At 36.5% G+C, this 14576-nt stretch overlaps 2 protein-coding genes across 3 annotated transcripts; one reads left to right on the top strand and one right to left on the bottom strand.

Moving 5' to 3' along the window:
* The first annotated feature begins 1305 nt into the window (after positions 1-1305).
* LOC127844277 (carbonyl reductase [NADPH] 1-like) lies at positions 1306-3434 on the top strand. Of its 2 annotated transcripts, none has more exons than XM_052374375.1 (2): positions 1306-1437; positions 1887-3434. In XM_052374375.1, exon 2 carries the CDS (start codon positions 1895-1897, stop codon positions 2744-2746), a length of 852 nt encoding a protein of 283 aa, XP_052230335.1. In that variant the 5' UTR covers positions 1306-1437; positions 1887-1894; the 3' UTR covers positions 2747-3434. The 2 variants fall into 2 exon arrangements, with proteins under 2 accessions (XP_052230335.1, XP_052230339.1); XM_052374379.1 differs by having other exon boundaries at positions 1377-1468.
* Positions 3435-4594: 1160 nt separating this feature from the next.
* On the bottom strand, positions 4595-10808 carry LOC127844304 (uncharacterized). The gene is made up of 6 exons (XM_052374411.1): positions 10695-10808; positions 10240-10395; positions 7184-7259; positions 5595-5770; positions 5079-5219; positions 4595-4915 (listed from the first exon to the last, which is right to left on the bottom strand). The coding sequence occupies exons 2-4, from the start codon at positions 10393-10395 to the stop codon at positions 5595-5597; spliced, it is 408 nt and encodes a 135-aa protein (XP_052230371.1). The 5' UTR covers positions 10695-10808; the 3' UTR covers positions 4595-4915; positions 5079-5219.
* Positions 10809-14576: the final 3768 nt, after the last annotated feature.

Here is a 14576-nt window from a genome sequence, read left to right as displayed (position 1 = left end):
ATTATTATTAGTTGTTGTTGATGTTCTATTTTATTCGCATCAAATTAGAAACGGATACTACGAAGATCGTGTGTGAAAGGTCATACATGTTTATTAATAACACCATGACGTCATGAAACGTTGAAGTTTGTGCCACATAGTAACTCGTGCTTATCTAGGCCTAATAAGTGTGCATGTATAGCACGGTGTACTTTTATGTTCCCCACCACTATAGTGGGGGACATATTGTTTTTGCCCTGTCTGTTGGTCTGTTGCTTTATTTGTTTGTTTGTGCAAACTTTAACATTTGCCATAACTTTTGCAACATTGAAGATAGGAACTTCATATTTGGCATGCATGTGTATCTCATGGAGCTGCACATTTTGAGTGGTGAAAGGTCAAGGTCATCATTCAAGGTCAAAGGTCAAGTATATGGGTCAAAATCGCTCATTTATTGTACACTTGCAATATTGAAGATAGCAACTTGATATTTGACATGCATGTGTATCACATGGAGCTGCACATTTTTTGTGGTGAAAGGTCAAGGTCATCCTTCAAGGTCAAAGGTCAAACATATGGGGACATTGTTTCACAAACACATCGCTTGTTAAACATATTATTGTATACATGTTTATACTGCGACTATAAGCAACTTTCCAAATGCTTTAATAAACGTATTGCCGTAATCGCCAGATTCATCAAAGCAATCAACGGGGCAAAGTTTTCGTTTGATGATTTGAAGCAGGATGACAAGTAGATCTCATATCCGTACATAGATTGATTTCATCTTGAGCAATATACAACAAACGAGACAGTTGGAGCAACGTGAATTGCTCCCTAATGATAGACACAGAGAAAAAGCGTTTGACTTGAATGAAATACTTTATTATAAGCTTTATAGAGATACAAACACGCGTGTATAATGCACCGCGATATGTTTGTTGAATTATTACATGTATGTAAACCTGATCCTTTTTTCACAGTCTATATATTATGTCAGTTATATTCTCAACTTGTGTTCCCACTAATCATATTTACTTAGTTAGAGCTTGTTTTACATTGATCATCCGAGCCGTAGCTGACGAATGTTCTGCATAATATGTTTCTAATTGAGGTCTGTTGTAAATAAGAACAAACACAAAAAAAAAACGAATGCACTCATTGATAGTTTCATTAATTACATCGACCATTGCCAGAAAGTATTAACCCATACTTGAATCAGCCATTTCCCACATAATCTCAAGAACGACAAACTAGTAGTTTTCCCTATTGCCTTAATATTACGCGCCGGGGGATTTTCCAATACACTGATCTGTTTGTTTTCATCGGGGTGTAGACACTTTGAAAGGGTTATCGATAACTCCGTGAGATCGATACTCGATCGAATTGAAATTTAGCCGATATTGTACGTAAATCGATTGACGTAAAATAAAAACATTGTGAAACGGATATACACAGGTTTGTTTCGATTTAATTTAGCATTGTTTACGTAAGTATGACTGAAATTGTTTATAATTACAAAAAAAACAACTGTGATTGGAAAATGCATTCCTCTAAGTTTCCAGCTAACAAACATGACCAGATATCATATGCTATTATGAAGACTTTACTTCACGATACGGATTTAAACATAAATTTATTGCAATAACAATAAGTAAGGTAGTCGCAACAGATAAATGTTACTATTTTTCACATGTGCTTTTCTATATTTGAGCCTTTTACACTGACATATTTCTTAACCAGAATACCGGTAAAGCTGAGTAACTTGTAATATACTTCAAACGATACATGCACACAAATGCATATCATTTACGGTAAACGTTCTCCTTGTTACATTCACGTATACAAGGGCTATTCTAATGTTTCATAAGGCTTTCGAAAAACATTTCGTTTTCATTTTAATAAAGGTTACACAATGGTAAAAAAGGTTGCCATAGTAACGGGGGCTAACCGTGGCATAGGATACGAGGTCGCTAAGCAACTATTACAGCAATTTCCGGGCGACGTGATAGTAACCGGAAAAGACACCGCAAAGGGTAAAAACGCATGCGCACAGCTTACCAAACAAGGACTGAAGCCTATATGGCACGAACTTGACGTCACACAGTCGGCGAGTATTCGGATGTTCTTGGACTATATCAACGAACATTACAAAGGTGTGGACATTTTGGTCAGCAATGCGGGGACAATATTCCCGAAAGACTCGCCATTGTCAATGTACAGGCAAGCCGAACTGACTGTGAATACAAATTTTAAAGGTACAATGAGTCTTTTGAGATACTTTCTTCCCCTCTTACGCCCACATTCGCGAGTGGTGGTAGTTTCTAGTGAACTCGGAGTGCTCAAAAGCCTAGGTTCCCGGTTAAGAGAAGAAATTAACCTGGACAAAGTAACGATGTACGAACTGGACAAACTCTCTGACAAGTACCTAAACGCCGTCAAAGCTAAGGTATGGTCAGAGCACGGATGGCCGGACCGCATTCTTGAGGCCGTCAGCGTTCTGCAGAACGCGCTCGTGCATGCGACTGCGCGGGAACTCCGGGGCGACGCCCGGCGGAATATCCTCGTGAACGCGGCGTGTCCAGGTTGGACGAAAACGGAGAGCATGTCAACCTACTTCGATAACGCCGGTTGTCTCGGCGGCGTTCCCGCACGTGCACCGGAAGAATCGGCTCGTGACATAACGTGGTTGGCTCTGTTGCCGATTGGGGCAACTTCACCGAACGGGAGCTTAGTTTACAGGCGCGAAGTTATTAAAAACGATTAAATACATGATATCAATTTAGTTGTCAATCTGTAGTACTATTACGCTTTATATGCGATGTTAGTAGGTTTTTTTACTGTAAATTGTTCTCAATGTTAATTTAATAACTTTTCCTTATGGGATTAAATTTGTCATTTCATGACCAGAATAATACGATTATACATTTGTAATGGATTTAATGTTTGTTATATCTTGAAAATTACTAAATACATGTAATAAACGCAACGATAAATGATGTGATGGTAACGCTCTAATTAGTACATACTAAATAGTTATAATTGAGACTTAATTAAGATAGTTCTGGTGCATGCGATCAATGCATGTAATTGGCATTCAATTCATACGTCCTTATGCTAAAATTATCATATTCGAAACCCAATATAGAAAAAACTGTTTATTAAAGACACTTTGTCTCACATTAATGAATATTTGCCTTTTGTCAAAGAGTTGATGTCAATATAGTTTGGATAACATAAGGTCCCTACATAATTCCATAATTTCAGTATTTTATGTGTAACTCGAGTAAATAAGCGGACAATCCAGTTTTACTTTGATCCAAATATATCACGCTGGGTATGCGGATACTTTGAAAACAGATGGCACTTCGATACCAGATAACAACAAAAGCCACGAGCGAGATGTAAGTTCATCAGTTTTATAATTATATAATAAAGATTAGTTTTTTAGACAAGGCGCATTGTCGAGTTTATAAATGGTGTATCCTTTTCTATTGCATAGAAAAACATCACGGAAGAATGGTAGATTTTTACCCCAAAAATAGAAAATTCGGTCGGAAAACAGCATAAACTGGATGAACAGTTAACATTTCAACAAAATCAAACTACTTAGAAATATTGCAAGAGATATATGTTTGCCGGAAAAGCAACCTTTTGGAAAAAAAAATACACGCTTATTTGCACAAATCAAGCTGACCAATTAAAAAAGTTCAAAATCACACACCGTATCAACAGTTATTGTTTAAATCAAGCTTTCATTGGTTGATATAATGGACCAGTGTTGTTTGTACCGCGTGATTAGAGTTTTTCGAGCGAATTCCGGGATCAGTCCATAAGAACTATTAAATGTGTTGTAACTGTTAACCCATTTATGCCTAGTGGACTCTCCCATCCTTCTAGATTGTATCAAGTTATTTCCAACATTAGGGATGTCTAGTATATTTATTTCTATATTTAGAATATTTCTTACAGAAATTCCTCTACGCAAACAGCGCAGACCCTGATGAGACGCCGCATCATGCGGCGTCTCATCTGTTTCTACGCTGTTTGCCAAGGCCTTTTTTCTAGACGCTAGGCATAAATGGCTTAATATCACTGTCAAAGCGTATTGTATTACTGATTCACGATATTTCTAAAATAACTAGTTGCCGCTAGTGTAACATTACCGCTTTTATTTAACACTCGGTCTTAAGAGACACTGAGTTCGATTTGTAAATGGGAAAACTATGCGCTTTTTTAGTGTTTACATCCGCAATGGAGTTTTTTTCTCACGACCTGTTGCCTTTGAAGTCGAAAGGGCTCTTCAATTTGACTTAGAAAACAAGTCGTGTGTAAATAAAAGGAGAGCGAGCTACAAAATTGTTTAGCCGTGTCAAACAATTATCGGATTTTGTTGTTGTCTGAGTTTGTCTGAGTTTTTTCCCACAGTGTTCTTAAAAGGGAAAATCGATTTTTTAATCAAATTCTATTCTTGATTATCGTAGACATGTATGCATCGATTTTGGTTAAAACTGTAACACCGTAAATAGTTTTTTGTAACAGATTAACACACTAATATATTAACTGTCAGAGTTTCTATGTTCAAACCTAAATAGTAATAAGACAAGTTTATATTTTGAAAATGTATTCATAAAAATAGCCTATATACATCTAGATCTACATAAAACATACACAATACTGGAATGATGGTGAAATCAGAAATGCTTATGTGGTTAATCTATTTCCATATAAATGGTTTTAAGAAAATTTCAGCAAAAGAAAACTAACTATATCTGGTGACTGTAAACAATACAATGCAATAGTATGCAATTATGTAATCAAGAATTTAATTGATGATCGTCTTTAGGTTTTCTTCGTGGTTGCCCATTTTAACTGCTGGTCAGAAATTCGAAAGTGCCCATAGAAGAATGCTGCTGAGATTATTTCAATGTAATGTCTGCAAGCAAAGAAAATTACACAATAAGCACACATTTAGTTAACGGGTAAAACAGTTTAGCACATATATGTCTACATCGTTACATAATCTTACACGTAAATTATTAAGCAACACAAATTTGCGTGGTTTCCATGTACATATAATTTGCACATAAGTCCCTCACCTTAAAAAGGATAAATATTGTTGTCTTCTTAATATTCGGTGGGTGGATCATTGCTGAAACCAGTTGCCATAGAAACGTGGCTATTCAACACAGGGAAAGATGGTATCACAGATATGCTGTATGACCTTGAACACATCCCATCTGAAATAAAAAACAATATAATGTGTAAAACGAGTGCACAGAGCTGTCAAATTAACAAGGCGAAATCATGACATACCTGAGCACGTAATCAACAGTGGTTCAATGACATAGACCTGTCTTTCGAAAAGAAAGATAGCATGTAAATAATTAACTAAGAAATTAGATATGCTTTTTTTCTTAAAAATGCATGAATAATTATATGGTTGTAAACACGCAAGTCTGAATGGAGTGAGATGTAATGTCCCATAGGCTAAATATAGTGGCAAAACTGATGTCACAGAGATGATAATCATGTTTATATACATTACTTATATTGTCGGTTGAGGATGGGGTTTTTAAATATAAGAAACCGTTTTTGTGTGTATTTTATCTGACCTAAACGAACTTTGCCGGCCGGTTCACCCGCCGTTGCGTTATGAACGAGGGCAGTTTTCGCTGTTTCTCGAAGTCGCAGGTCACGGGAGCGGGGCGACGCTGGAAGAAGTCGGCGGGTATGAAGCTGTGCACGAACTCCTTCAGATCCTGCTCCTTCCCCTCGCAACTGTTCGAATCTGGAATGGAGGGAAACAGTGTGTAATTAATGGGAAAACACGCACACACAATATATGTAGTTTTTATGGAAATAACGTTTTTATTTTAAGATAAGTTTTCATATGGCCGTCGGCTTATTTTTAAAACGTGTTCTACTTTTCTTTATTTTCAAATGATATTTTAATATTTTCTTGTAAATAATAGTTACGTTGCAAATTCAAGTGATAAGTTAATGGTTCGGTTATAATTAAATTGTGACCGGGACTTAAATAAAGGCGATAATACAAATTAAAATTCCATTGTCTTTTAATTTAAAAACTATTTTGCTTGTTATAGACGCAGCCTCAGTTATATCACGTTAGTTAATGTATAATCAATACTCTTTTTGCTGCATCTTAAGCGCGTGCTCTGATGCAAAAACACAAACCATAATAAAATCGCATGTTAATAGACACCGTAACACGGTCGATTTTTTCATTACTGGTGAGGACACCGTTTTTTTTAATCACAATTTAATAGTTTCAATAGCATCGTTTTCATGAGACTCGTAAGAACAATCATAATTATCGGTATCGACTTTCTGCCAATACTTCCGCGACATATGGCATCGATGGTGGCGAGCGCGCTTCTGACACGTGCCATGTTATGCGCGTGCGCGGGAGTTTGCGATCGTTACGAATGCTAATATTATTTTAATCGAACATCTTAACCTAAACAGTATGGTGATTCTCGGATACTAATTACGTTATTATTATTATTATTATTATTATTATTATTATTATTATTATTATTATTATTATTATTATTATTATTATATTAAGTTTATTTGATGAAATTATATCTGCGTTTTTCAGGTCATTTGCTTGCGTCTTTTTTGTCTACAAACCGTAGTTAACAATGTAGAAAGAGCGTACATACTAGTCACAATCAAGTCCTTTCCATAATCTAGTAATGTAAAGTTGACAGTATGGCTGAAGTTGACTCTATTAAGTTGTTACCACAATTGGCGAAATGGCTACAATAAATAAGAAGCGGTAGTATGGCGGTCATATGTCCCCTATCCTGTATAGAGCATTTATACAGCTTGTGCGGCCACTGTTCACCCAGATTGCGGCCATATGGCAAATAACCATCGGTTAAATTAAAGGGCGGAAAAGAGCGCTAAAGATAAATCCCTTGTAATGCTCACTTTGAAGGCGTTCTACAATTGTATTTGCAGTGTTTGGCGTTCTTATTCAATGTAGTTACAATTTTGTTGTTGCCAATTTAGATGAAGTGTAACGGGTTCATAACTGTTTAACAAATTTAAACCATTAAATAGACGAAACATAAATCAATCAGCTCATAATCGTCCTCATCCTCATCAGCATAATAATAACCTCCAGCAAAAAAATCGAATATCATAGGCGAAAAACAAACGAGAATTTAATTACCTGAGTGCCCAAGTCTGGATGCCAGCGCTTTGTGAAGTTCGTCGATGTAACGCACCGCCTGCTCTATCACTTCGACCTAAAAGAAAACACATACTAGTATGTGGCGAGAAGAACAAAACAGCATTTTTAGAGAACGAGGTCTTAAGAAAGCTTGCTATCGAGATGCCAAATGTCCAAATGATGTGTCAATTTGTGGTTTGCAAATTAGTGGAGCAATCACGATTTTGAAAACAACCCTATAAAAAAGTTTCGGTTTACTATAGAGAAATCAAGGAAGCATCAGGTAGCCCAGATGGCTGCTGGCTACTAAAAAGCTGATGGGCACGCATGAACATTCGAGCTCACGATCCACAGGCAAACAAACACACCATTGCTACGGTTGGTTGCCTAGAGTTCTGCAGTTATTTGGAGACACGTACATGCAACTGGCGAACATTGCATTAAAGGATTATTTGTACCGAGCGAAGTATGTTAACCATAATAATATAAGATTGATGTTATCAAACAATAGAGGAAAAACGCGTGGTTTTAAGATTTTAAAACCACACAAACGCATGTTCGCACAAACGCGATTCAATTATGTAAGATACTACAACGTACATGATCTACTACATACGGCAGGTGTATACGTTTTATTTAGTTTGATGATTCGTTAAGTGACAAAATACATTGTGTCACTTACACATTGATGGCACCCAAATTGCGTGTAAACACAATCAAACACATTTAATATGTCGTAAATCCGTATGAGGTTAATGACGCCAACAAGGCACATATGGCCATTTTGGCGCAGTTTTCTCAGTTTTGTCGTCTTCGAAGTGCGAAGGCTCAGCAGTTGTGGTTTGTCAAGGGCGACAGTGTGTCAAAAACCGCACTAAGTGTAATGGAATGCAGCTGCGTTTAGCCATTCATATCCGTGATTAATCGACTGTAGATATGAAAAGAATTTCTCCGCATTTCATTAGCGACGTGGTGCATTTCGTTCATGCACACATGATGCATCAGGTGAATGCGTTCAAATATGGACAGTCAAACGGTGGGTTTTATTAAAAGGCTTATTTTTAAAGCCGTCGTCGGTGGATGAAAAATCTGATAAAATGTGTGCTGATGAAAACAATAGCCGAATTTTAAGACCAATAGTGTGCCGCTGTTGGTGGCTAAGTCGTCAAACTTAATATTGTTAAATCTCAAAGGAACTGCTAACTCGTCTTTCTCTTAAACCTGTGCAAGCTGAGTGACAAATTTAATTACATACTAAATTAAATAGAAAAAAAGTGAAATTATTCCAGAGAAATCCTGCATTCATATGTTAATGACTCCATGAGTCTCATGTAAGCGACATTCTATAAGGAGACAAAAACTAGAAACAAGTGAATAAAATGTTGTTACTCACTGTTTGTTTGTACGTGTATGATAACATTATAGAATACTATATAACATAACTGAATACGAGAGAAAAAGACAGAATTAAGACTGGGGTATATTATACTATGTACCGTTACGGACCTTTTATGTAAAATTATACCTGAAGGCGCTTAGTTAATGTGATACTGTGTGAAAAGTGGTTAACCTCAGTGCGGTAAGTAACAGTCGTTCCGAGTTTCAATTACATGACTGCATGCGACATCTGTTGCCAAAAAGCTTTCTTTTCGCTGAGCATTTAACGAAATTGCTGCCTCGAGCTGTTTTAACGCACAGCAATGACTAATAACAATCAACTTTTTCAACCGCACCTTAAACGCTTTAGCCGTCGTTACAATACGACCCTCTGTAACGTCATTTGATGTGAAGGAATGAATGCACGAAATCAATAACCAAGAAACAGAATTTAACCCGCACAAACTAAGGAATTCATTTCTCCTTTTCTCCGCCAAATTTGACTAGCACAAGTATGCCATTGTACTGCGCAAAAATTAAAACCCGAGGGGCGAATAATTTTTCAACTTCACAAAAGTTTCACTCCTTCTCGATTCTGCTTTGTCATTTTAGATTTGAATTATTGACTATTGTGTCTCGGAAATTTAAGTCAACATTAGGCACAAAAAGAAACTTTATACGGATCCAAATAAAATCTGTTCGTAATTTCATAATTTCAAATTATTACAGCATCACCAGGAACAAACCACTCACTCCATGCGAAAACGCGTACAAAAATCGTCTTTTCTATTAGACATTTGACATGTCAATTAAGTATTATTGTTCTTTAACGAAAACGCACAAGGCATACATTTTAAGTTGTTACTGGGTATAACATAATACAACTTGTGGAGTACTTACTATAACAGAGAATATTACAATTGTCTGTTAAAAATGAACAAAATACATTAAAATAACTATGTAAAAATTCAATGTATTTTCCCCAAATCATTTAAATGCGGTTGTTATTGAAAAAAAGCTGTTATTTATCGTTCATTAAAATTCACTACGTTACTGATACTAATCAAATTACTTTTAAATTTATACCCATGGTTTGATTTCTAAGCACCACCATCATTTGATTTCTAAAGGTAGGCATGCAAGTAATAACTAAATTACTTGCAAACTTGGTCAATTTTGTGAAATAAATGTCAGTCTGGAACTATTGTTCTCAGAAAAAAAAACCGAAGGACAGAGGGATGGGCTCATAAATTTATTTTTATCTTCAACTGAAAGACATACAGACACGGTGACCGGTGATCGTCCAATCTACCGATAGACAATTTGAGCGTGAGGATGGATAGATGTATGGATCGATAAATAGACATATAATAAAACACGTATACACTTATGCGCAAAGATATACGTAGATACACATTAAGGTTGTGCCCTTGGGTAAATAATCACAGGGCTGCTAGTGTGCCTGAATTTCCTATTCAGATGTTCACATGCGCCTACATGTCAAAGTATTATCATTTTTTGCTATGACGTAATATTGAAAGATATATACGACACACACAATTTGAAGAAATTAAGCCCTTGACATTTGTTTTATGGGTATTTACTCATGCGCTTTTTAAACAAAATCCAGAGAAATGCCTGCTTTACTTAAAAAGGTGCATAATACATTGATAGGTTACCTTTGAAATCTTTCGTTGCTTAGCAATGGCAGGTACCATGTCCCTGAGCTTGCCATACTCCTTGTCGCGGATACGTTTAAGGTGCTTCTTCATGTGTTGCCTAGCAACGATCTGCGTCGAAGACTTGCATTTGTTCACCGACACTAACTTCGTCATCTGACAATAGTTTAATGTACTTACAGTATGTAGGCGTCAATTATTTTAACATACATTTTAAACGTATAATAACATTCGGATTGCAAGAAGTACTTGCACTATATAAAATGATTAAGAAACAATGACTCAGTAAACATGCAGCGATAATTAAGCGATTCTGTGCTGAAAGCTCAATATAAAATATGATAACGATCAATATCATAAATAAATAATAAAACAAAACAAGCAAAAAGTAAAATAAATTTACAACTCAAACAAAGATTTATTATATTTAATTTAAAAAATAACACAAATCCTACCTCATTAATTCCTAAGTATTGCGTTAATACCGATTTAAGTCTATCCAGATGTTAAAATATGTTTTCAGTTAAGTATTCAACATGTAACTGACTTCCAACCACCGATTCGCTCCTAAATATAGTCTGCTTTCGGTTTACCGTACACTCTTTCGCCGAGTTACACCAGATGTTAAAAGAAAAAGTAGTTCCTAATAACTTAATAAATCATTCGTTACATTTAAAATGATTGTTTCAAAGTATAACTTAACTGTTAACGTAAGCAAGTTGTGTTTGTTTTTTAATTGATTAGTACATATTTTGTGAGTTTTTATTTAATGAATTAATGAAACTTTCTTTAATCGCGGACTACTTTTAACGGGACATAGAATATGACAGAGCGTGACATGTTTACAATATTGATAATGTGACAATTCACGCTCCGCGGGGAAGATTTAATAATAAGGGTCGGCGTTGACAGAATGGAGGCTCTGGTACAATAGGAGTCAATAAAGATGCCAGGCGGTGCCATAAAGTGACTTGGTCAAGAAATGGCAGTTGACACGGCCATGTGAAGCCACGGTCAGCATAACAGCTGGCACATACAAGCGGACCCATGCGGAGATTCCTTAGGAAACGTAATATAGTTATTAGAAAATATACCGAATTATAACTACATTTTATATGTTTTATTAAATGTATAAATTGTAAGATGTGTCCATAATTACGTGTTTACTGACCGTTTATCACAATTTATTTTCCAATTAATCACAGTCGACTTGACACAATATTTATTTGTGTTTAAATAGGTAATTAATATTCTACTGAAGTACAAATTAATAACAACTTAGTTTATTTAATAAAAATAATAGTTGTGGTAGTAAAATCATCACCATCATCATCATCATCATCATCATCATCATCATCATCATCATCATCATCATCATCATCATCATCATCATCATCATCATCATCATCATCATCATCATCATCATCATCATCATCATCATCATCATCACCACCACCACCATCATCATCATCATCATCATCATCATCATCATCATCATCATCATCATCATCATCATCATCATCATCACCACCACCACCACCACCATCATCACCATTATTAACATCATCATCATCATCATCATCACCACCACCACCACCACCACCATCATCACCATCATCATCATCATCATCATCATCATCATCATCATCATCATCATCATCATCATCATCATCATCATCATCAATCTTTTATCAGAAATTTCCGCGATAAGCCCTTAAAAGCTCTTAATTGAGGTCACGGACAGAGCCACATACGGGTCATTAACCTAAATACAGGTACGCTATTAAAGGTGCTGACACTTAACGCGCCCGTGTCACTGCATTATAATAAGTGCATTAATAACGTCGTCCATGAATACCTATCCCGCTAAACGGAATTCTCACTGTTATTAAAATCCTATCGTTTTAACGGTTTATTTAAGGTTGAATGGCAAATATCCACGTTAAAAGCCGAAGAATTTTAGGCGACAGATTGCTTACATGCATAGGCCCCATACTTACGTTGTACATACTGAAATATTTGTCTGTTTTCCCATGACATTTTGGGTAACAGATGGCGCGTGGTATAAAACTCGCCGATAGTGTGAGACTGGTTTCGGTCATGACCATTTTGGCGGTTTACCTGCCATGGTTTGTTTACTGAGCTGTACCTCCTACTTTAAATAATTGCTTAAATAAGCCGCATTATTTATGTCGAGCTTTTTTCCAGATTGTCTAGTGTAGCTTACTCTTAGTACATATGAGTTTTGGAGGTATTTGACACTAGTTAACCTGATAATGTATATAAGTCACTGATAGTATTTGACACTAGTTAGCCTGATAATGTATATAAGGCACTGATAAGCCTCTAATTGCATAACCGCAGATGTTGTTGCCGCCGTGAATCACACTGAACAAGATTAATGATGGTGATGTCGGTGGTGGTGGTGGTGGTGGTGGTGGTGGTGGTGGTGGTGGTGGTGGTGGAGGTGGTGGTGGTGGTGGTGGTGGTGGTGTTGGTGGTAGCGGCGGCGGCGGCGTTTGTGGTGGTGGTGGTGGTGGTGGTGGTGGTGGTGGTGGTGGTGGTGGTGGTGGTGGTGGTGGTGGTGGTGGTGGTGGTGGTGGTGGTGGTGGTGGTGGTGGTGGGGTGGTGGTGAGGGGGGGGGGGCTTCTGCTGCTTATGATGATGAGCATTACACATAAAATGCTATCTCATTATATCGATTAATATTTTCGAACGCATTGAAAAATTTAAAAACTCGATGGCACTGTACAGAAATAGAGCATCCGATCACTTTACTCTCTAGGCGCTTGACAAGACAATTTTCAAATAACATATCCGCCAGGTTTCATAATTCCCATATCAATAATGTAGAGACCCCCTTCCCTCATCGTGGAAGCACGTGACAATAAAAGGGAGTGCATCAGCGAACTCTCAACCGCACGTGCGTGTCACGTGCTTCCCCTATTTACGGACGCGTGCACACGCTTTTATTGCTCGTCGCATGTTATTTATGGGCCACATTGATAGTATTGCTAGGCTGAAAATCAAGCAATATTGGTTAGAAACTCGCTTTAACTGAGCCGCGTCATATTTTAAGAATTGTGGCGACGTTATTCTTTATCGACTCAAGTTTCACAAGCTCGTTCGTCTTTATTTTTGTGTACAAATGTACTTAAATGATTATTCACTAGAAAATTCTTTACGGAGCAGAAAACTAACAAAAACAAAACCACACAAAAATATAAAAAAGGAACGCTGATAATATACTACTCAACATTTACTAAGGATCACTTTTTATAGTATGTGTAATTTGAAGTTCACCCATAGCTAGATTCAGCCAGCTTCACGCATCAATGATAAATCAATACATGAAAATCAATAAAAAAAAACACATTCTAATATCAAAAAACTGCAAAATAGCAATTTAAACGAAATAAAATTAAATTGAAGATAATGTGAAAATAAAAAGTGATCCTTAGCAATTTTTGAGTAGTACAAATACCAATTCACATGAATGTTACGATTATCATTACCGGTGAGGCAGTTATAGATTGATGTGTATCACATTTCATCACTAATGGCTTTTCAAATATTTCATTTGAAAAAGCGTATTTTCACACGGGACTATTAATCTATGTATGGATGTCATTTTGTAAGTTTTAATGACACAAAAGGAAATGTGTACTCGATATACTGCAGATGTCGAGTGAAGTGGAGTGATTAACCCATGTATGCCTAGTGGACTCCCACATCCTGCTATATTGGATCAATTTATTTCCAAAATCAGGGATGTCTAGTATATTTATTTCTATATTTATAATATTTTCTTCAGAAATTCCTTTAAGCAAACAGCGCAGACCCTGATGAGACGCCGCATCATGCGGCGTGGAGTGGAGCGATTAACCCATGTATGCCTAGTGGACTCTCACATCCTGCTATATTGGATCAATTTATTTCCAAAATCAGGGATGTCTAGTATATTTATTTCTATATTTATAATATTTTCTTCAGAAATTCCTTTAAGCAAACAGCGCAGACCCTGATGAGACGCCGCATCATGCGGCGTCTCATCTGGGTCTACTCTGTTTGCCAAGGCCTTTTTTCTAGACGCTAGGCTTACATGGGTTAATAGAAATTTAACACCGTGACACATTTCTACGACGTAAGCCATCTAATTGACAACAGATAATTAAAAACATGTGCATGTAAACAAACATGTAATTTACCTGCCTACACTTGCACCACTTCCCTGAACAATTTAAAATCGTGTTATTTGATCTTTGTTTCTTGATCGTTTTTTTAAACATAAATGTTTGGTAGGTGTTGAAAAGGGTCTCGAACACAACGTTAGACAC

This window comes from Dreissena polymorpha, chromosome 1, assembly GCF_020536995.1.
Source record: "Dreissena polymorpha isolate Duluth1 chromosome 1, UMN_Dpol_1.0, whole genome shotgun sequence".
Classification (NCBI taxonomy): Eukaryota; Metazoa; Mollusca; class Bivalvia; order Myida; family Dreissenidae; genus Dreissena; species Dreissena polymorpha.
The sequence above is the reverse complement of the archived record's forward strand: the minus strand, read 5'-3'. Positions and strand labels throughout refer to the sequence as shown.